General features: G+C 37.1%; 1 protein-coding gene across 4 annotated transcripts in view; it reads right to left on the bottom strand.

Moving 5' to 3' along the window:
- RAPH1 (Ras association (RalGDS/AF-6) and pleckstrin homology domains 1) overlaps positions 1–25,052 on the bottom strand; it is a 94,334-nt gene that overhangs the window by 15,493 nt on the left and 53,789 nt on the right. For 2 of the 4 annotated variants that reach the window (XM_062640647.1, XM_062640646.1), the window contains exons 5-9: positions 23,497–23,538; positions 16,436–16,510; positions 7,325–7,402; positions 4,764–4,923; positions 965–1,086 (exon numbers count right to left, since the gene is read on the bottom strand). In XM_062640647.1, coding sequence (XP_062496631.1) covers positions 965–1,086; positions 4,764–4,923; positions 7,325–7,402; positions 16,436–16,510; positions 23,497–23,538 — 477 coding nt within the window. The remainder of the gene's footprint in view (positions 1–964; positions 1,087–4,763; positions 4,924–7,324; positions 7,403–16,435; positions 16,511–23,496; positions 23,539–25,052) is intronic. The other 2 variants (XM_062640648.1, XM_062640650.1) reach the window with 2 other exon arrangements.

Below are 25,052 nucleotides of genomic sequence, written 5' to 3'. Positions count from 1 at the left end.
TGTGTCTACTGCATGTATTGACAGTAAACGTATCAACTACATGCTTCTAAGAACTCAGTTTTGCTGCATCACCACTAAGCACCTCAGTAAGACCTGGCTTTCAATCTTTGAAGGGAAAAAAAAACAAACAAACAAACAAAAACCCCGTGTACACTGATGATGCCCCAAAGGATGAGCATATAAAACCAAGAAATTACCACACAGATGCCATACAGATATAAAAATAATCTATGACCCCCAAAAGGAATACACTGGATAAGAGTTAAGAGAGAGATCAAGGGATAATGTATCTAGTTATTTTCAATTCAAATTCTTCAGAAAGCCACCCTCTATTTTTCTTTTTCTTTTCCTTCACCCCCTTACAATACCAAACTGCTGCCAGATATCAAATCTGTAGCTATCATTTCAGAGAACAGAGGCATCTAACAGAGAAGAGAGATCTTTGGTTTCCCAGCCAAGGAACAGGAAACACAGGTGAGCAGTGGCAGATCTCAGCTTTCACAGAGATGGACACATGCTTTCTTCTCTTCACTTGCCATTTGACCACAGAGTAGCTATTTCTTATACTTTCGTTTTTGCTTCTTGCCAGCAATGTAAGAATGCGCACTGGAGAGGCATTACTATTGGCAAGATCTGACAACACCTTTCTTGCCTATTCATGTATTTGAACAGCACTAAGTATTGGTGTAAATGCCATGTAACTGCTTGCCTTCATCTCTATTAAAAGTACCCACAAACACATTAGCAAACAGATTGCTTCAGCTCAAGGTTTTCTGACAGGGACTTGATTTTGTGCCAACCACAACGTGGATGTACATGGTACTGAAGTGTAAAATTGCCTGATATTTTAATATATACACAAGTATCAACATAAAAATATGGAAATGAACGCTATCAAAAAGCAGTAAGAAACTGTAATCAGGCATGCATATACACATCCATTCAACATGAGTGTCAGGCCTACCTGGGGATTCTTGAAAAGTGCGTATTTCTCTATGCGTTCCACAAACATCAGTTTGTTTTGACTATCTCTTGTCCAGTTAAGAAGATTTTCAACTAGATTTTCATGATCTTCAAAGATCCTTTCTGTAGGAGTAACAAGAGAGCAAATGCGTTTGAATGTCATATTTTGTTACAGAAACTACTCTGTAGTCATATCTCTGAGACAACGTACACACAGAGAATTCAACGTTACTAAACCAGGGAAGAAGTTTACACTAAGAAACTAAAAGAACTTAACTTTCAGATGTGCCTGGTTTAATTTTACACAAACACTCACTCAACACTCTCAATGCCATCTCTTCAGGCTTATAGTTCCATCAATATATGAAGTGCTTAGATTTTTTTTCACCTGACAAAGCCTACCAGCCCACATGAACACAGCAGACTCAAACGATGACATTTTGAATGCTATGAGCACAAATAAGGAGATTATCTCATTCCATGTACTCTGGTCCACACAATCCCTGAAAGAATTTATTAGGCAGCTTTTCCAGCACAGAATTTGTTTCTACATCCCTAATCAATATCTCACTTGTAAAGTATTAAAAAATAGTAACAGACAATGTCTGAAAAGCAAAATACCCATGGCTAGTGGAGGTATTGTAGAGGTAGTGTGAAAACTGACACTATCTCTTACAATCAATCTTGCTGAATAAATCATGTACCAACAATGGCTTCTAAGAACTATAAGCATTGGCTCTCTGTTGAAATAGTTATCACTAGTACAACATACTGAAAATAGACAAAAAAAAAAGAGGGAAAGGAAAAAAAAGGAAAATTTATTCAAATGATAGAGATATATGTGAAAACCCTTATTCTAAACTAAATAAGGAAGAATACGTCTTTGGGAAACCACTAGCTCAACTTTCTCCCTCTTTCAATCAGAATTTTCTGATTGAAGGATCAGAATTCTGCTTTCTGCAGTTTATTCTTTCATCACACAGGCCACATAATGGCATTTCTGCAAATTATTTTTTCAGACTCCTCTGGGACCAGTTTGATCTTTCAATTGCATCTGAAAGCAGAAAATGTTTTATTCCCACAATATCAATTGCACTGCGTTTTTACAGAGGGCATATTGCTCTGTTCACATCCAATGAAGACTGAGATGTCAGCTGACATCTCAACATCTGCAGTAATTAAGAATACTAAGAAGAGTGAATGCAACAAATGTAATCTTTACATCTTGATATGACAACATTGAGGTCTCGGCAAGATTCTTTCTAAGCTTTCGAGTTACAACTCACAACTTCATAAAGCTCTATCAGCAACACAGCAATACTGTCTTCCAAGAAAATAAAGAAGGTGTTCTCTAACACAAGAACAGAACATAAAAGCTTCAGAAGACTGGCACAAAAGTTTGTATCTCACAGCAGCTTCATTAGTGAAACTGGGTGGCTTTCAAAACATATCAACTGTTATTACAAGAAGAGCAATAATTGAACTCAAACACAAAATAACTTATTCACTGAGTGTGTAGGTACCTATAACACATAAACTGCATATAGTGCACTTTTCCTATTATTAAACATACTCTCTAAAATTAAACATTGTAATTTACTGATACTTCACAGACATACCCTGCTCCAACCAAACAGAATGAAAACAACCCTTGTTCGAACTAAAAGAAACCTTTCAGAGTTGTTTCTGCTACAAACTTGCAGGGTAAAACCAGGCATAGCATTTCATTCTGCATTCTGGAAATAATATCACAGAGTTCTGCTGAAAGTACATATAAAGCTCCTAGTTAAACCATTAGGTAACAACAGTTGGCCTTCTACTTCAAGTAGATGTACTTACATCAGCCTCCTCAAAAACAAGTTAACCACACACAACTGAAGCAAACCACATAAAATGCAAACAATCAGGAACATGTCTTTCTCTGCAGTTTGCTAGCTTAAAGCTTTCACTGCATTTTATTGAACTGTGCAAGTAATGAGCAATCAGCTGACAAGACGACATGGTAAAATATACCGTGAGAGTACATAGGCCCTCTGTGTCTCACTAAAGGATAATATAATAAAGGAGTTCCTTCCTCTTACATAGGCATTGCCAGAAAAAAAAGTTCCAAAAGACGAAGCACTGGCAAAATAACAATAGTATATACAATAGTATATAGGTTGAGGGCTTTGTTGTAATCATTTTTTTATCTGTTTTCCAGTATAGAGGATATGAATCAAACAGGCTGCATTTTGGATTGTCTTTAAAAAAAAAAACAGGTACATGAAAGCCATTCAAAGCTATTTAACAGTTGCCCTTGCCAACAATCACGGAAAGCCATGAAAAAAAATGGAAACTGAATCGTACTCTTTCATTTCCCTTAGGTTTGTCATATTGTAGGTTGAATTTAAAATTCTATAATAGATTATGGTTTTTAGCTTGAAACTCTTTCGATACAGCAGTCAAATTCTGTCATTCCCAGTGTGTCACTGAGCCCACAGAGTAGGGCATGCATATACTTCCAAAATGCCCAACAACAAAAGAGACTTCTTAACCCTGATTTAATTTCAAATCTTAATTCAGTCACACTGTTATTGTCTGAACAAACACCAGTTTATCTTTCCAGTATTTTTTCCTTTATTCTTTCCAGGCTGCACAGTGAAGGGAAGCTTCTTATGCAAGCAAATCTAGGATGGGAAAGACCCCTAGTTGAGCCTCGAGTTTGGGATCCTGTTACACATTCAAAGATTTTTCAGTGATAGAAACATAAAACTACTGGAGAATTAATAAAGTTATTTATTCATACTATTCCTACTGGTAAAATGTTACAGAATTACACCTTTGATTCCTACATACCTAATCTGGATTTACACAGAATTTGCAAATTCTTTCTGGTTTCAAAACTGGGCAACTTTTAAGATTTTATTTATTAAAATTTTAAGATGAGCCTAGTAAGATGACATTTTTCACATGAAAGAAGATTCAAAGGATACCTTGTCACCTTACATGACCTTTTTTTGTGTAACAGTAAGCAAAGTTAATATTCCATTTCATTTGACGTATTTCAGGCACACTGCCTGAAATAGAAAAGGTTTCACCAAAGGAGAGGGGAAATACTATTTTGCATTTTAATTTGAAATCAAGCTATTTGGATTCAGTTCTGGGATTTTGTTAGTTAACGGATAAGTTTCTTAACAGCTCTCTGATGTAATTCTTCTCTTAAACTGGAGATAATTGATAGTTTTTCTACCATTTTTCCTCTTATATTCCATTCAGATGCTATATCCTTTGGCTAAAAGAACAACTTTCATCGTGGTATGTGCAATACAGCACAAAGGAGCTTCAACTGCCCTCAATTTGTCATATTGCCATACTGCCAAATGCATTAAGATGTTTAACAGAAAAAAATTTAGACAATTTTTTTGGGCATGAGGGAATTAAAAAAATTTAGACAATTTTTTTAATAAGAGCTATTTGGACCAGTACAAAACACTATTTACAGAGAGGAAGATGCATAGTAAATTTTTTTCCCTTATTTCTTTTTCTTCTGTGAGGAGCCCATCAAAACCAAGAGGCTCAGTAACTCGACATTAGTAAAATTACTCTACCACACATTAGAATTTAGACATGCTTTTAATATGAAAGAAGTTCATTGATATAATAAATCTTGTGAGTATTGTTTCAGAATGATCATTTACTACATGAATGAATGGGATGACAAACATTAAGACAAAAAGAATTCAAATCATTCTGAGGATGCAGATATAGACAAGCATTACATCAGTAGGTAAGAATCATAAATGTTTGTAATTATTACTTACCCATTTGCAATTCAGAGATGGTTTCTACCAACGACCAGTCTAAACTGTAACCACAATGCGATTTGTCCATCAGATTGTCTAATACTTGTCTCACTGTCTGCCTCTCATCCACCATCATTGTTTTTGAGCTGTCATCAGACATATGGACTCTGATCACCAACTATTCAGCAGAAAATTAGGAAACAAAAAAGAAGGATTAAATTCCCACATTCCAAATAAAAACTGTATCTTTTAAGATCGTTTCTTTTTCTAACATTGTTAAAATACCATAAAATACTAAGTTCAGTTACAACACTCGCTCAAAATGTAAAAAGCCATAAATGACAGATATTTGTATCACAGACACTTAATAAGATACTGTTGCTCTTCGGTATAAACGAGCAAATATAAAGGTCTTCCCAATATGATGATATCATGCTTTAGCTGTCTGTTAAGCAGAAAAAAATTCCCTCATGCCCAAGTGTTTTGTTCTGATTAATAAAGTGTCCCTGTGACAATTTTTCTCACATCCCTAGGTGTAACAAACACGCAGTTTTGCACAAGCTTATATAAAATCAGAATTTTTCCTATTTGCAATTCAGCTTTCTGCCTGCTTCCTCCGTATTTTCTAAAAATGCTGATTATGTAAGTAAACAATATACCTACACTAAATTTTCTTTTTCTGGACAGTATGAAGCATTAGCATGAAGAAGTCTGCTTTTAAAACACAACAGCTTTTCACAGGCACTTTAAAGAGTTCACTGTCAAACCCCCCCCAAAACCAACCTAACCAAAAATCCAAACCAAAACACCTGATCAAAAACCTTAAGACAATGGATTCTTCTTGCTAATCATTATGTTTCCTTTTTTATATCTTGTTCAGCTCTAGAAGCTAAAATATGCTAGTTGGCTTGTTACTTCCCAACTTCCAGCAAGGACAGGTTTTCAGCTTTTGATATGTAAACAGTAAATGTAAAAATTTTAAGCTAGTGAAAAAATCCAAACATAAGAATGCTAAATTTCAAGGGAACGCCAGATACTTCGAGAGTGCATCATGCATAGACTTCCTCCACTTGGTGACACCTACAGTCTGGAATGCTGGTATTCCATTTAACTGTGGAAAACAGTGCTATGCATAATACAAAGAAAAGGATCTGTAAAGCAAACAGACCCAAATTTTAAATGTGTGGCTGCTTAACATACAATCTCAGGAGGCTGGACTTCCATTTCAGCTCTAGGTGGAAGTTAACAAAGTCTTCTCAATGTGAGCCATCTGCAAAATATGCTATTCCTTAAGAAAAACCTTCTATTTTATATGGGTTTTTCTACACACAGGAATATGCTAGAATTTTCTTGATTAGGTCCAGTCCAGATTTAGAAACTACATCCTCACATAGTATCAGAACAATACAGTGTTCCTGTTTTATTTAGAGCAACTTAATAGGCACAGATGAGAACAATTTTGCTTGCATTTTCCAGGTAGATCACAGTATCACAGTATGCTAGAGATTGGAAGGGACCTCAAAAGATCATCTAGTCCAATCCCCCTGCCAGAGCAGGAACACCTAGATAAGGTTACACAGGAATGTGCGCAGGCGGGTTTTGAACGTCTCCAGGGAAGGAGACTCCACAACCTCCCTGGGCAGCCTGTTCCAGTGTTCTGTCACCCTCACTGAGAAGAAGTTTCTTCTCAAGTTTAAGTGGAGCCTCTTGTGTTCCAGTCTGTACCCATTACCCCTTGTCCTATCATTGTTTGCCACTGAGTAGAGCCTGGCTCCATCCTCGTGACACTCCCCCTTTATGTATTTATATACACTAATAAGGTCACCCCTCAGTCTCCTCTTCTCCAAACTATAGAGACCCAGCTCCCTCAGTCTTTCCTCATAAGCGAGATGCTCCACCCCCTTAATCATCTTCGTTGCCCTGCACTGGACTCTCTCCAGCAGCTCCCTGTCCTTCTTGAACTGAGGGGCCCAGAACTGGACACAATATTCCAGATGCGGTCTCACCAGGGCAGAGTAGAGGGGAAGGAGGACCTCTCTCGACCTACTAACCACCCCCCTTCTAATACACCCCAGGATGCCATTGGCCTTCTTAGCCACAAGGGCACAGTGTTGGCTCATGGTCATCCTGTCGTCCACTAGGACCCCCAGGTCCCTCTCCCCTACACTGCTCTCTAACAGGTCGTTTCCCAACCTATACTGGAACCTGGGGTTGTTCCTGCCCAGATGCAGGACTCTACACTTTCCCTTGTTATATTTCATCAAGTTATTCCCTGCCCAACTCTCCAGCCTGTCCAGGTCTCGCTGGATGGCAGCGCAGCCTTCTGGCGTGTCAGCCACTCCTCCCAGCTTAGTGTCATCAGCAAACTTGCTGATAGTACACTCAATTCCCTCATCTAAATCACTGATGAATATATTAGATAATACTGGTCCCAGTACTGACCCTTGAGGCACTCCACTAGTTACAGGCCTCCAACTAGACTCCGCCCCATAGACGACAACTCTCTGGCTTCTCTCCTTCAGCCAGTTCACAGTCAACTGTGAGTATAAAGATCTTATAAACTAGTATCCATAACTTACCTTTTTCACTTGTGCCTCTTTAATCTTCTCTAATGCAACCCTAATCTTCTCAGCTTTGAGTTTAGCAGCCTGCTCCTCCTAGGGGACACAACACACAGAATTCCAGTGAACACAAACTTCAGTTCAGTTTTGGGGGACTTAATTTTCAGACTACCATGCTTTAAAATATGAACTGAAATGCTGATGTACCCACCCATAAATCCTCACCTATTTCTTAGTAATAACAAAGACTTATTTTTTATGACAAAAACTGTTACTCTATATAGCTAACATTTAGAAATATAACTGCCATTACCTCCAAAAGAACATACTGGAGGTATATATTTCATATTTGCTGTTTCTTGGTTCTTCCATATTATAAGTAGCCTTGTGCATTGCTACCAAAACTTTTAGCACATTTGGACAATACATATTTGACAAGAGTGTACATCTGAGTATCCAATAGATACATCCATGTACAACAGTACATCCAACAGATATTTAATCAACATAAAACATTAATAGCACACAGAGAAGTATCAGAATTTAGCAGCACACAAGTATGGAAAAGAAATCGTACAAATAAGAGTCCACACTGTGCATTGGTTTGGAAGATTTTAAAGTATTAAATCCATTTGAAGTCAGTAAGTAGCTTGAACACTGCCTTTATCTTTACAAAATGCAGTTTGTATTTTTCCTTGCTTTTATTTTAAGTACACATAAAGCAAATGATTGTTCTTTTATTTGATGCTCTTCTAAGGAATCTATTTTTGTTACAACTGGAAATGTATTGAAAATTCACATAATTTAAATCTATCCTATTTGCTGATGCTAAAGAAATCGTATATTGTAAGACAAGCAATACTGGGTTTTAATTTCTGGAGCTTATTGATGTTTTGAAAATGGATTTGAAATGTGCAGCTAAACAAGGAACCACTTTAAGATAGCGGATGCACGTGGCTGTTCATTGTGGCTAATATGCTAAAGCCTCATAGTTATTTAAGAATATCTAGAGCAATAAGCATATTAAATAAATACACAAGCAAGTCCCCTCCAAAATATGTAATCTCCTTGGAAAAGAAAAATCAAGATTTTTCTCAGATCAGAAGTGCAGAGCCCATCACAACACCATTCAGCATGCCACAGACATTTAGTTCCACATTCCTTTCTCGTATGAATGTGATTCATGATTTCTTTACCATGTGTTTTGATGGTTGCTTTTCTTGTAGAAGTCAAGATTCAGCTATTCTGAAATCCACAAAGTTCAAGTTTTCCCCTTCTCAGTGAATTACTAATATTCCTAATAACTGATAAAGGGCATTTTCTATGCTACTTACTGTACTCTTACTTAACAGCTTGTGCTCCCTTCACAGCTGTGACCATACAACGCGCTGCAAAAAACACATGAGCTAAACAGGACAATAGGTTGTCTTGTTAGAAACATAATTCTTTTCAATAAAATGAACCAGAAATAATGCGAGCTTGAAATATTCTCTGGGAACTAAACTATCTAGAAATATAGGTACCTAGAAATATTAGCCTACCGAGAACTAAAGCTTTTATTCACCGTAACAATGGTGTCATATGGCTTAGAAAGGTTAAATGAGATTAGGATTCTATTAAAAACAAACAGTGCCATAACACCTAGAATCATTTCAATGTAAATCACACCTAGAATTCTAAAATATTCTTCCTCTTCCTTAACATTAACCATTTCCATCTATAGAAATAAATTATTACTAAAACCTAAGGCTTTAAATACTTGTAAGTTTCTAGAAGTGATGCTATGCACCTGTGCACTAGGGACTCAGCAACAGCAAAATACTTTATTTTGTCATACATTTAGAGAACCTTAATTTATGGTTTAAAAAAGCTGCTCATTAACCCAACCATAAACCTTTATCGCTGCACAAAGGTTGATGGCACATTTGGTTTTGCTCTTCACTAAAGTCAAGTAGCACAGTTTTCCACCCCGTTTGACTGCACAACTCTGCAACACAACTATCTGTAGCAAACCCCAGCAGGAGCACTTTACAGCCACAGCACACTGGCAGCAACAAGAGCAAAAAACAGGGAATCAGCTGGGGGTCTCTCATATACCTGCACCAACACAGCCAAAACATCTTTGTTGATCTTGAAGTTTACAGTTCATTTTTTCCTATTTCTTTTAAACAAATAAATACGTGGATAAAAACCGATTTCAAGGATTTACTGTTTCAATGCCGACCTATTACTTTTCACTGCCCACTCAATTTTAATGTGGGTCTAGAGATCAGGATTTCTTATACTGTACTAGATTATAAAAAAGTTGGTTTAAATTTAAACAAACCCCCAAGAGTATGATTATAGAAATAAATACTGGTTTTAACCAGAAATAAATCATATAAAGGAGGCCTGAATCTGTTTACTGGAAATGCAGAGAAAAAGGGAGAAAGAATTAGAAATTTATGAAAGCACGCAGTAGTTAAGAATTTTAGGTTACTCAAGTTTTTCTTTATAGTTTGTGCTGAGGCCACTGCTGCATCAGTGCTGATGGAACAATGTTTCACTGGAGCAGAAGGAAGAACTATCTACTTAATTTTATAACTTGAGAATTCTTCAAAACTCACAACAATTTCTTCAATTTCTCTCCTAAGGGCCCAAAACAAACAGCCATCCACATCCCCCCTTCCACCAAAGCCACCCCAAAACCGCTCTCAGACACAAACACAGGCCTTTTCGTCCCCCTACGTGAAACCAAGACAACTTAATGGGAGGAAGCATGTGCAATCCATCAGCTTGCACTAAGCTAAGATTTTTAATTGCACACAAAGAAACACGGCATGTGGCAAAAATACTTGACTGCAACCGTAAACTATGCCATGCCATAAACTAACAATGCCAGGACATGCAGTCCAATCACATCTAACACTGATACACATGCCTCCCTTGCTAAGTGTTACTTCTCAGCTATAGCAGTCATAGTGCTGCTGCTGCCAGACAATTCAGTTAGGGAGCTGAGCTGGCTGAAGATTAACAAAGCAGAAAGATTCAGCAGAATCCACTCCACTGCCTTTATGGTCACGTACATGCTATGGAAAGCATACGTACATTTTACCCACTGTGTAAAAACAGAAAACATAAAGGAGTGGCATTTCTACCTCTGACAGGAGAACGATATTCTCTTTTAGCAGCAATACACATCACTGTAAAATTGCAACATAAATTCCTCACTTAAATGGAACTAATTCAGGAGTATTGTTACACTTATAAAGTCTTGAACTCAGATTATTGTTGGTTATGGAAATCAAAACACCCGATTTAAATAATGCTTGGCAATATACTTATGTTAAGAACTTGTTCATCCAAAATATCCTAACATACTATGAACTAAAATTTAAGAAGGGCAGCTCTGCAATACAACGGTCATATTAATGACTTTATCTTTGGTTGTTTTTTTTTAATACCAGAAGTCAGTTTTCAGTAATACTGGGATATTAGCAAGAATTATCCCCCAAAAGTCTAAAGTTGAGATTTCCTAAACTTCTCTCCAGTTTCCAGTTAAATGCGCAGTTACAAGATACTCCAGTTGTTTTAACCTTAAATATGCAAGATGCATGCTATGACAGAGCTGCCCTTGCTTTACGCCCCGCAATCCTAGGTTGAGGTTCTATTTTTCATTTCATTGTACATTTTCAAAGTGTCATTAATTGATCCCTTTTACAGAGATCACAAGCATAATGTAAAAAAAAAGGGGGGGGGAAACTTCTTAAGAAAGGTTACAGCATTTAGGAAAGCTAGTAATTCAATGGGAAGCGGTAAGCTCCAAACGCCACATTTCACTTAATTTAGCAGGTTAACACAGATCACAAGATGCATAAAAGAATTTTCTTTCATGTATAATACTTGAAAATTTTCTCTGAAGTCTTTCTTGGAACACAGATAAGATAAGAAAATATGTAAGTAGCATTGACTTCTGAAGGACTAGAAGCAGCTATCCACTTTTTATTTTCCCACCTACAGTCTAGCCTCTGTAGAAAGTCAATCACCTGTTTTGCAAAGGAAACTCCTTTCTGCAGTTTTTACTTAAACAGAGGTTCGTGGTGCCCGCGAACACCATACTGACATCTCAGTTTGTACCTAATCCCCCCAAACGTCAAGATATCTTTGTTAACCCCATGTTTAATGTGCATCAGTCTGTACATAAATCACAATAATGAAGTATTTTCTGTCTGTAATTTTCATTTATATTAAAAAAAAAGGAATACTCAAACAAGTGTGTATGTGAGCAGCACTGGAAAGGGAAAGCCAAACGAGTAAATATTAACAGCGGTCTGTATTTCTTGATAAACTCATTAGGACAGGCAGAACACCGCTATACTAAAAAACAATGTGTGGCATTGGTGGCACAGCCTATTTACAAACTGCAAACTTGTGTTTACAATAGTAGTTCATGACCATTGTCAAAACATGATGTTTTATTGTGCGTCTTCTCAAAATAAGCCAGAACCTGTATCTGAGTAAAGAAGAAAGGGAAACAAGACCTTACTTTTTCAAAGCTCACTAAATGTGAGTGTACAGAAGACATTTTTCTGGTAAGGGATCCATCCTCCGTAATGGAGACTCATTCCAGGTTTCCTCCTTCCTTGTCAGTTTAAGATACAGAGCTTGCTATACCTCTGGCACATTGCTGACTTACTTGCCCCATATTGTACTATGTTAATAAATACAACAATGAAGGTAAAGCAGTAGTATTGTTTTGGGGGTCGTGTCTGAGAATTAAGCCATCTGAAGTTTTTAACTATCACAATGACACTACACTCGGGTAGTGCCATATTTTTCCTTTGTTCTACTTCTGTGCAACGTTCACCACCTTTTTGCTACTAGAAGCCTAACTCCAACACATCAGATGGCTTCTGAATGGAAGCTGGAAAGGAGCAGTCACATTCTAAATGTAAGATACACTGGCCCTCATCACAAGTTCTTACATAAGGGATCTCTCTCCCCCCTACCCCCCACGCTGGACGAGGGGCATGAAGATGATGGCTGGAACACCTCTCCTGTGTGGAACAGGCTGAAAGAGTTGGGGTTGCTCAGCCCGGAGAAGGCTCAGGGGAGACCTGATAGCAGCCTTTCAGTACCTACAGGAGGCCTTCAGGAAAGCTGTAAACATTTTATGAGGACATGTAGTGATAGGACAAGGAGTAATGGCTTTCAACTGCAGGAGAATAGATTTAATTAGATATTAGGAAGTTCTTCACCACGAGGGTAGTGAGGCACTGGAACAGGTTGCCCAGAGAAGCTGCGGCACTTCCCATCCCTGGAAGTGTTTAAGGCCAGGCTGGATAGCGTCTTGGTGCAATCTGGTCTAGTAGGTGTCCCTGATCATGGCAGGATGTTTGGAACTAGATGATGTTTAAGGTCCCTTCCAACCCAAACCATTCTATGATTCTATGATTGTTAATGAAGATGTTGAAAAGCACTGGAATCAGTACTGACCTCTGGGGTGCACCACTGGTTAATAGCCTAGGCATTGTACCATTCTGAATGTATGCTTCAAGGTGTGTCAGAACAGAATCTTACTCAACAGGGACATATATTCTGCTGTCCTGCTGAAAATTTACTCAAGCTACATGTGACAAAGCTAGTAGTGATGATCAAAAAAACAACCCAAAATGCATTTGCAAAGAATTTTACCGGCTCTTTCTCCCTTGAATCCCTCATTTACACTAGCTTATCTTCCTGCTTGCCTCTAAACAGGACTTGCCTTGTAACAGCTCTAGGCCAGGCTTCTTACTGGGGCTATATAAGTCAAACAGTTATAGAAGAGGTACTAGATCTGGGACCAGGAAAAAGCAACAAAGGAGGTGGGGGAGGAGAACCTCAAAAAAACCAACATACACACACATGTACAAAGCCCCGAAACACATACACAAAAAAATTACAACAACAGCAAAACCACCCAAAACACCAAATCCACAAGCTGGGAGGGAGAATAGGCCTTAGAAACCATGGTAAAGAAGTTTGAGTCAAACGACGACTACAGCGCAACAGACAAGGTACTAGGACTCACTGATAAGTTTTAGTTGGACAGAAAGCTCAACCAATAAGCACAACAGAGTAGAAACACAGATTTGAGAACACAGGCTGTTTGCCTAACAACATAACCACAATACGTTATTGTAATTCATTCCAAGACAAAGGCGACATTAAAACTACATGGGAACATCACAATAATCACAGCAGATTGTTGAATAAAAATTTTATATCACCATTTTCAGCATTGCAAAAAGTCCTAGTACTAACCACCACCATCTTTTTTGTGGTTTCCAGGTGTGGCCATCACAACTTCCTCAAAAACTGACTCTAGGAGACTAGAGTTTTCAGGTCATGCTCATATGCTGTGCAGGTTAGAAATCAACTGCTGCATTTTGAAACTGTATTTAAAAGATATTTCAAATAGATGCTTCATCCAAGAATGAGCACATCTGAATCAGACTGACCTAAGATATATGAAGTCAACTTCTCAACTGATTTATGCAAAGGTCTGAAGTGATTACAGTGTGTAGGAACCTGAATCTACAAACAGAGGGAATCATCATTCATAAGAAGAGTATTTGCCTTTCAGGTTGACAAGAAACAAAGAAAGAAGTACTAGATATTTGAGAAGAGAAGGCATAACACGATTCTTTTTCTCCAGATGCTGACAGGCATGTCTGACGCATTACATCATTAAATCACCAGCATCTGGCATCCTGAATGTAGTTTCAGCTTCACATGCATCATAATGGTAGAAGCAATGGTAACTTCAAAATCCAGCATGTTACATTTCTATTTCTTATTTTCATGTCCTAAACTTGAATATATTTGAGCCCTGAGTAATCCCCCGAAATTATGTGCATGTACTCTGTATTTCACAGGCACAAGCTTAATTTTCAGTGTTCATTTAATGGCTTAATTCCAGACCTACAGGGAAACTGGCTTGCTGATTTGACATTTTGACATTAAAGATACGTTGCTTTATTTTCAATACTTAATAACTTACTTTACTGATATGGCTTCACTTTTTTGTTTTCAACAAAAGATCTGAATACTATGTAATCAATAACACATATAATTATGTTTAAAAATGAAGAGAGAACCACAACAAAGAGATCATTCTTTGTGCTGAGATCTGCCCTATGCTGCAACAGGAACTGTGTTTGTGCATGGCTCAAATGGAAAAGGAATCTAGTCCATGACTAGAATTTTTACAATTAGTTATAATACCAAAGGACAAAAATGATATTATCATTTCCCCAAATTGTCTCCAGTCTCAATATAAGAGGCAGACACATCAAAGAAGGGGAAGAATACAAGAAACAGTAAGAGAGTAAGAAACAGCTGACACACCAGACACACAAGCATAGAGCTGCAACATGATCCTACAGTTAACTTATCTAACATCTTGCTACAACTGCAAGGAAAAGCCCCATTTTTGGGTACTCCTTCTCTCATATGGGGCTTATCTAATGGTACAGCAAGCTAAAGAGATCTAAGCAGTAAAGTGGATTTCCATTTTATCATTTTACTAAAGATATTTCTCTATGCAGGTCAGAAGAGAACCAGTAAATATCCACACCAGGACTGTGTACTCAATAGTCAGAAGTAGAGAGCACAGTTGTACTGACACAGTCCTAAGCTGAACTATGAACAAACATTATCCTCATCCTCAGAACATCAGCAAGCTCACCAAAAGCATCTGACTCAAGGGGCTACAAAGTCTAATAAGCCAAGCCAAAGATTTATAAATCCCAAATTCAGGAGTCTATTAGAATCTCTGCTATGAGTAGTCCATGGTCATACAATGCAATGGACTTAATTCATGCGTTCTTTTTTTTTTGTTGAAGTTCCATATGGTAACCAACACTCAGCCTGTATATAAATAACCAGAAGGGAGAACATGGAAATACATGGAGATGAAAGAAAATGGTGGTTTATGTTTGTGCCACAGCTGCTGTTAATCTATTTGCAATCAAGCAAGGTCTGCTGTTTTGGTGACTCTGCTTTGTTGGGGATGCAAGGGCAAAAAACTGATGGGGGATGGGGGAAAAGAAGTATGGACTTAAATTTTTAGCAAAACAATCGCAAAAGGAGAAATTCCTTGGGTTTGACTTTTTATGCTCCTCTAGAATACAGCATGAAAATTTGCTGTTAAGATGCATACTGTGTATTTTGAGAAGAATGTTAAGATATTTAAGAAAGAGCAGTAAACTGGGTCTAAACTTTAATTGGAAAATACAGGCTACTTATGAACAGCAAACATTATCCTTATTATTTTGAGGTCACTTTAAGCTTGCCTGCACTTTCTCCTCTAGTCTCTGGTTTAGAAGAATCACCCAAGGGGTGGTTTGCAGTAGGCAGCAACAGACATATCTGACATCTCAGCTACTAAACATTCAAGGTTTCTTAACGATGTGAGGCTGTATGTTCTTCATCTTAGCTTGCTTTTTCAGCAAGATTTATAGCTTGCTCCATCCCTTCTACTCTAATTTCTGAAGGAAGTACGTATGGAAAAATGTAATTCTTAAACTGAACAGTAATTTGTGCACTTAGTACACTACTGATTTCCTTCCTGTAAAGAAAATGAATTTATAATCAGAATTGTACATACCTGGTTCATTAGACCACTACCTTAGTAGCATTTTCTGCCCACATGATATCAAGACAGCATTCAAAACATTAAAAAGTAAATCCCATTACTTACTACAGTTTATATTCAATACAGCAAGTGAACTTATTTTAAGGCTACTACTGCCATTTAACAGTACTGAATACTCCCACATTTTCTACAGTTGTCATCTTTCATTTTTTTTAAACTAGTGAATGGGAATAAGAATAAAAACCTCTAGCTCAGCACACTTCCTTTTTAGCTAAGGCATTTTACCTACTGATGTGGCCATTGAATATTTGCCAAGATTTGAACACTTTGATGAATCTGCAGAAACAAACAATAAAATTAAGCCTTTAAAAGCATGTTGGACAATCAGGAAAATCATGTAAGTAAATGCACAGGTTCCTGGAAAGGGCAGGGGTGGGAGGAGCATAGCACACACCGAAAGCATTCTTTCTACATGGAAATAGTCACATAGAGGTGGAAAGAAGAAGCATCACCTTGGTCAGCAAATGAGAAGGCTTTCCTGCAATGTTTCTCAGAAGGAGGGAGGTTTCCCTGTCCAAATAGGAGTGCTTGTGCAGAAAGAAAAAGAACATAAGTCAAAAGAAGCCAGTATAGTAATTTCATAGTGCCTTGATTACAGAAGATAGAGTTTAAAGAAAAAAACCTATGCCATCACTTTATCCCCCTCCCATAAAAATGTGAACATTCCCAAATATCACGAGCCTAACACACTAGTATAAATGCACTATTTTAATCTTCCCCTGTAGAAAAGGTCACACAATAGAATTAAGAAAACTTTTGCTTACCTGCTACTGGTTTCTTTTCTGCAAGAGACAACTCATTTTTAAAGACATTTAGAACTCTAAGGAAACATGCAATGCTTTTCAAAATCCTGTCCAGTCTTCTAAAACAGAACATTCTACTTGTGTTACACAAACATAAAGCTACTAAAAACTGGTCATCCTGGAGAGAAAGAACTGGTTTCACACTTTTTACAGTGGTTGCTGTTTCCATAGTTGAAGAAAAAAAACAACCCAGACATTACCATAATAATAATCCGATTTTTTTTTAAAGGACTTAAGTCTCCTTCTTTTGTACAGTCCAAATTATGTAATCCAAGAAGTTGGGCACAAATCCCCATATTTCGCTTGGAAGATAAATTAGCAGAAAATATATTTTAATCTGTATAAAAAGGGGAAGCAAAAGCAGTAGCAACCAGTAGAGAAGGACCTCTCAAAAGGCAAAAATCATTTAATGACAGTTAACAGCGATCATCTTCTCCAGGATCTGCTACAGAGGAGCAACAAAACCATCATTCCACATTTGCAGAACCATATAGTCACAAGTCTGCTGAGGAAATTAGACTACAATACTGCGGCACTTAACAGGAGCATTAAGTGTATCTCCTGTGTACCGCTGTACTGTGAATTCAGTCCAATGTGGCTGTATCTGTGTCAGCCTTATTTCTGTCAACTGGCCCAATGCTACAAAGAACAAGCATGACAACTGAGCAGCCTACAATTAGCAGCACAGAATCCCCATTTCTTCTTCAGAGCCACAATAAGGTATAGTCTCCTGAAAAAAAAATGAAGGGACCATGCCCACGACTTCATGCAAGGCAGTATCAAATAGTTTAGTGAATACAGTTCCTGCAGGGGGAATATACTTGGTGCAACTGCCACATGCTGGGATGAGTAACTACAGATCTCTAGAAGGCTTTAAATGTTACACCTCAAAGATAATGCACAGCATCTGAAGTAAAACCTAAGACTCTACTCAAGCTCCATCTGCTACTTAGCCACTAGCATAGACACAGGTTATGCTACAGACTGAACACAGATTTTGCTGTCTGCAGATTAATTACCATCTATGTCTACATGGTATGTTTTAGAAGCACAGCAGTGCTGCCTAGTTAACACCTCAAGCACACAGCAATGAGAGCTTTCTGATGCAGGACCTGGTACAATTAAAAGATCTCATGCATTGTTTACAGTCATACAGAATTCTCAGATTAAACTTCCTACCATATATAACCATATCATTAGGGACTGATGAACTAATACATTCTGCTTTTTCTATATAGACAGGACTTCCAGCATCTTCAATGACACGTTAAGAGTGGCTATCATGTAAACAACAGTTCATTTACTCAGCCTGAGGTGATGCTAACACTACTGGTCAATAATACATCTTAGGTTAACTTGAAGGCAGACTGATCATTTTTTTATGATTTCTGTTATGTGTGTTTTTACTCTGAGTGGTTTCCTTTCCTAAACAGAAGCTCTAACTTCCACAAAGTCAGTCTAGAACGGTCTCATTACCACATACTACTACTGGCCTTCTGGAATAAATTGGTTGGTTCTGTCCAAAGCTAAAAAAAAAAAAAAAAAAAAGTAAAAACTCCAAAGATAAGTTCAAACAGTTTTTTTTTTAAAGAGCTTCTTGATAGAGTTCTTGTCAGACATCTTGGACTTTAACTAATATGGATCATTTTTCTTTTTGGTGAATGGAGCACTGCAGTAGAAAGAACATTATAATGTACATTTGTAGCCTCTTCCTTAGGGTTTAGCCACTTTCTCCCCTTAGTGCTCCATCAGTCAACAATAATGTTAGTATAAAGAGGGGATACCGATTTTCTCCTTTTCTACTTAAATACTACTTGCTGGAGAACATTTCTTCTAACAGAGCAGCTCAAGGTAGGTAGTTTAACCTTCTACCTACCATTGGTCATTTTGGCTATTGCCATCTTGCACCTCCACTAAGGAACTTTAATTCTATCCAGAAATGGGAATGCCATACAGTTCTTACAAAATAATAACCACTGGGGACTTTGCCAATATCACTTTCCAGACTTGCAGCAAAATATAAAAGCAGATAACCACAGGAAAGCTAATCTGGAAATCAAGAATTTAATAGGTATTTCATAGGAACAGGCATTGGCTAGTAAAATGCGAAACACCTACCTATGTGAATTTGAGCTGGAAACATGTCTAGAAACAGGAAGGCAACACTTCTTCAGGCACCTTTAGTGCATGGCTCCTTCCTACTGCATAACCCATTCTGCAGTATTGCAGATATCCAAAAGTTAGAATGAGCAGAAGTAGCAGAGAAACAGGAAAGGCCAAGTTCTAGGAATTATAGGTTGGCTAAGCAACAACTATGTGCACATAACTTTTGTTAAAACTATTACACCTGCACAAACCATTAGAGATAGAAAAAATTAATTTCATTTTAGAACAAAAATGTGTTACTCTCTCACAATGCACTGTTTGAAAGCATTTAATCTGTTTCAAAGGGAAGACTTCAACTCAAACATCAAGCTTTGAGGTGAACAGATGCTGCTTTTTAAGACAGTCTCCTAGGAATACTCCATTGTTTAGGAAAAGATAAATATTTTGTTATTTTTTTCTTAAGACTGTACAATCACATTGGACCACACAGAGGATCTAAATAGCCCACTCTTCCTCTCTACTTCTGGACTTCAAATATGTATCAAAGCTCTGACGGTATAAATGCCTTATCCTTCCAAATAAATTAACCTACTTTGCTTGCTTATATTATAACTAAAAATAATACCAAAGAAATTAGGAAACCAAAACGGTTTTAGTCCTAGATAGACATTTCTAGTCTTCCACTATGAAAAGCATCTGCTCTCCTTACATCTGCTCCCATCACAAGAACTCATGCCTTGTCAACAAAGAAACCTCTTCCCCAGTGCACTGTTTTAGGTTCATTCAGGATATAAAACCAATTCCAATTCACAAAGTAGTATGCCCCGATCTCTACAAGCCCCCAACACCATGCACTGGTTCTCTCCTGTTGCAGTAAGCTTACTGCTTACACAGTACAAGGCCATCATTTCTCATAATGGGCACTTTCAGTTTAATTTTTTTTAATTGTCTTGCAACTGGAATATTAAAATATCCTTGGAAGGTTTGAAACATCACAGAAGCATCAAAATATGACAAAAGCTTCAGAGAAGGTGAAAACGTGCAGTTCTTCTCACTAAGCATGAAGTTCCATGAGAGCTCGGTTCTAACAGTGTTGGAAGACTAATTGCTGCATTCACTGAAGTACTCAATGTGGCTTATTATACATGAATATACATAAAGACAATGACGTGACGCCTAATTCATTTACCCGCTTCTTTAAAAGATCATGTATTTCTAGGCTAGCACTTAACTAAGGGTGCAGACACAGACAGTATATAACATGGACACAGTCCAAAGCTAGCTGTAATCCTTTACTTCTATACAAGAAGGATTCTAAAATTGTATTTTTAATCTATAGGATAGCTTTTTTTTCTCTCCTTATCATATCATCAAATCATGTAATTTGCATTTCCTCAGAAATTGTGAAGAATCTTTCAGTATAAACTGTGCTGCAAAACCTTAGACCAGTAACCCTGGACAGGTGCTAACACTAGTTGTGCTGGAGACTGGACCTCACTATCTTTTCTTCTTTATAACCTTTAGGAGATATACTTCCTTCCCTAAAAAAAAGGAAATATGAAGCCTATCATCAGCTATTGAACACGCTTGTGACTTCTTTTTGTTCCAAAATCACTTCTTTTAAAGGACAATTTTTATACAATACATAAAAAGCTATTTAGTTATGGTTTAGTGCTTCCTTTGAACTGTCTTTGAACAGAACAGACTTTGAACTAAGTTTCAGATACTCAGTTTAGTTCAAAGGACCTGGATAGAGGAAAAAAAAAAATAAAAGTATATAAAACTATCAAAACATAGGAAAATAATGTTTTTAACTCATTTTGTACAAGAAGTATAAGCAGACATTGCAATGATGACTGGTTTGGACTATTTTCTAACTTAACTCCCAGCAGCAATTATTCCAAGTCACACTGAAAACTATTGATATTAAAATAATAATTAAAAAAATCCTCAAAATACTAGTAGAGATATGCTGATCAATGTTCTATAAAATAAAATGTATACCTTTCTCAAGGGATGACAGAAGGGCTGTGCACAATAGCAGACAGTACACAAACATTTTTACATTAAAAAATGGGATACAATTATCAAAATATCAGAACAGAAAAGCATACAAATAAGTCTACTAATGTCTCCATAACAAACTTCAGCTGGTATGGATAATGACAATGCCAAAAACTAGATTTGAGAAAAATTAGCATTCAAAAGTTCTAGATGATGTGAGGTTTTCATGTAGTTCATTCAGGAAAGACCACTAGGTTTAATTTTTATGAAATCATAGAATATAACCTTGCTCCAAATTACATTTTGAACTTCAAAGATTTCCTATATCCTTTCTTTGAAGACAGGAATGTAACATCTATTGTCTTCGGGCCTAAATACCACAAGTTCATGGACTAGATGTTGAATATTGCATTTCACAGCATTTTCAGAGAACTCAAACAATACTCCTCTTAAATACAAAGTAGCTGCTTATGTCAAAGTTTTGTCAATGCTGAAACATTTTTATACCCATCACCAACCCTACATCTACAAAACACGTTTGCTAAACATGACAGAACAGATGGACTAGCAGAAAAATGAAAATACCTTTCAGACTTTAAGCATATAATTGGCTGCAGTATACTAAGCAAGTAACCCTCAAAAGCTCAAGATTTTCTCCCCTATTATCATTGTCAGATCCTTTATGAAAAGTTCAGTAGATTGTTTTAATTCTTGAAGTTCTGAGGCCTTAGGATGAAAGCCAGTTTCAAAAAACCAAAGGAACCTAAAATGTTTTCTAAGTTAACACTGAATTATTAGGCACATCAGCGTTATTTTTTGCAGACAGTAACTGATGGGTGCACTTTAAAGAAAATTCTTTTAGAAAAGATGATAAACTAGGTTCTAGTTCTAGGTTCTGAAGAATGTAGGCACTGCAACCCCTCTTGCAACTGTAGCAAGCCATCAGTTCACAGCTAACATGCTATATATACACATCACCTCATTGCTTCATTTTTTCAATTCTATTTGAACATTTTTGCAAAACCTTGACAATTACATATGTTCATATTGAACACCGATCCATTTTCTTGTTACACACCTGATTATCCATTAGTACAGAAGTCTAGAAAGATTCAATGTCACTGCTAAGAGACTAATTTTAAGGTAAAGGCTCAGAATATACATACAGGGTTTAAAACAGTACAATACTGTATTAAAGGAGCCAAATATATTCTTTACACTGCCCATTTACAAATAACGAACAAAAACTGGGTGGGAAGTGTAAGAAAAAGATGACCTGGCCATGTTCTAAGGTATTACATCTTACTGTTCTATGATAAACATGTTACATAAAAAAACTTTCTTTTTAATTAAATATTATCTGTAGGTTCAAAGACATCATTTACCCAAGGTACATACAACAGAATAATTTACCTCAGCTCACCAAAAAAACTCTCCTGAAAAACAATGACAAGACACTGTGAACTTGCATACGTAAGTATCTTGCCACATTTCTTGCAAAACTCTCAACGATTAAACATTATTACACACATCTAATTAAACCAGCTGGTGGCACTCTTGTACCATTAATCTGGATTTAATATGAAAACCAGTAGAGAAACACTACAAACATCTTTTTTAAAAGCCCCCTACTACCCCTAAGAAACCAACTAAAATGAGGGAAACTGAGGAAACAGTGTTCAATAGACAGCTGTATGCTTGCAAACTCTGTTGAAAAGATAACTACTTTCATTTCAACTATATCAGTACATTGAATTCTTTAGACACCAGCTTAAAGAATTAGAACTATTTTCAAAAGACACCTTGAGAATTAAAAAATATAATTTTTTCTTTGTAACTTTTTCCAAAGGGAGACAAATCGGGAAAGGAGAACTGATATTTTCTTTGCTAACTCTGAGATTATCTATTCATATAGTAAATATAAAAGCAAGCAATATGAAGTGATGAACATCTAATAAAAAATATCAATTTTCTGCTTTCTTTTGCAATCGGGGTTGTTTTGTCTGAAGAAAAGGAGGCTCAGGGGTGATCTCATCACTCTCTACAACTACCTGAAAGGAGGCTGCAGTGAGGTTGTTTCCATCTCTTCTCCCAAGTAAGAAGTGATAGGATAAGAGGAAATGGCCTCAAGTTACGCCAGGAGAGGTTTAGACTGGATATTCGGAAAAAATTGTTTACTGAAAAGGCTTTCAGGCACTGGAACAGGCCACCTACGGAAGTCACCATCCCTGAAGGTATTTAAATTACATGTGGATGTAGCAGTTGGGGATGTGGTTTAGTGATGGACTTGGCAGTGCGAGGTTAACAGTTGGATTCAATCTTAAAGGTCTTTTCCAATCTCAGCGAACCTATGAGTCTGTTCTATGGTACTATGACAGCCAAAAGCAATCATGCTTCATAAAAAAAAGTGTACTTTAAGTAGTCTTGCCCAATTGACAGTCAATGATCAACTTAAGAATAGAAGTTTAATTATATACATGGTTACCTTACTGCACTGTTGGGATACTAACAAATTAAACTAATGTGATTTTTTGTTGCAGACACATTGACATAACTGTCGACATTAACAGAAGCCATATAAACATGTTGTAACAACTTACAGGAGTCAGTTCAGCTTCCTCTTCTGGAAAGTTAATGGGATGCTTGGATGATTGATGGAATGTCCCACAGAAACAGTAAAAATGTAGGAAAATTGGAAAGGAAGGATGCAAAAGGGGAAGAGAGGAAAGGGACAGAGGAGAAAGAAAGGCTTTATTACCACTCAGAAGAGGGAAAAAAGAAGCAGCGATGATGATTAAGAAAAGGCAACAAAACTAGATTAAGAAGTTACAGTAACCCCCATCCAAAATTTCTTACAGACAAATGATCAATGACTTGAAGACAAGAAGATATTCAGGCTTTCTTCTACGGGAAGGGAGGAGATAAGATACAAGTATGTTTTCAACCACAGTAAGATGGGAACCAGTCAATAACCCCAGACAAAAGCAGTTGAACAAATCAGAAAATGAACCCAGGAAATATTTTCTTTGCACAGTATCACTTGCTCACTAAGCCAACAACCGAGAGTTAAGTTCTCTAAACACTACAAACAGAAAAAACATACTGTCACTTCAGACAAGCTTATTTGCTTCCCATGTCAGTTCTTCCATACATAATATACTCTGGTGACAAAGTACATACAAGAAGAATGTCCATCTAGTAGAGATTTAACTTATTTCCAGTTTGTCATACTGTTTTCGACCTCTGAGTGCTCCCATACTCTAACTTCATTTAAAAAGAAATGATTTCTGTATTTCCATAATCTTCAGTAAGGGAAGGGCTGGGACACAACAACAAAACCCATAAAGCAAAAAGAAAAACCCCACCACATTTGTGGCTCAGGACAAAATGCCCATGGTAGTGACAACTTTCCTAGTATGAAGTTAAGGGATCAAAAATTGAATATTATGCTACTAAAAAGCAGAGTACCCAAGATTTCTAGTGTGTCATCCAATGTTTGCTCCTTTTCCTTCTAAGGTACAGACGTATTTGTTTCAGGCATGTTAATTTTGGTAACTGAATTTCACAGTTAAAGTTCGACAGACGGAAAAGGGGTTACTGTTTATTCTTACCAAAACCTCAGAAAAAGAAAACAGAAACTGAAGCAGCAGCATTAGATAATGGAGCTGCCCAATACTTCCACATACAAGATGTGTTTTCAGCTGCTTAGTGGTCACAGTTTAGCAAAATTTTTATAAGACAGAAATTTTCCATTACGGGTTACTGTTATAGGATTATTACTAATCAGTTACATTAGACAATGTATTTCCAAGAGAGGAAAGGAAGGTGTATGTATTTTTAAAAACCTCTGCATGTCTGACCATTAAACAGACTACTGCAGGGGCAGTAGACTTGCTTTGCACTCTCCCATGGGGAGTTACCCAAATTTATCTGGGCATAAGCCTTTAGAATTAAAACTGTAGTCCATAAAGTCTCAGTGAAGACTGGACAATCACAATTACAAAAACTCAGTGATGCATTGTCTCACAAAGCTCTTCAACTGGACTGCACACAACTAACCTTGAACAAAAAGACTGGGTAAGTTTGAGAGTGTTTGGGTCCATGTTGGGACATTACAGCAGCCTTCTTGAAACTGCAACGCCTGGCTGCTGCAGAG

This window comes from Pezoporus occidentalis, unplaced genomic scaffold (genome assembly GCF_034315485.1).
Source record: "Pezoporus occidentalis ecotype Australia unplaced genomic scaffold, CSIRO_AGI_Poc_V1 ctg66, whole genome shotgun sequence".
NCBI lineage: Eukaryota > Metazoa > Chordata > Aves > Psittaciformes > Psittacidae > Pezoporus > Pezoporus occidentalis.
The sequence above is the reverse complement of the archived record's forward strand: the minus strand, read 5'-3'. Positions and strand labels throughout refer to the sequence as shown.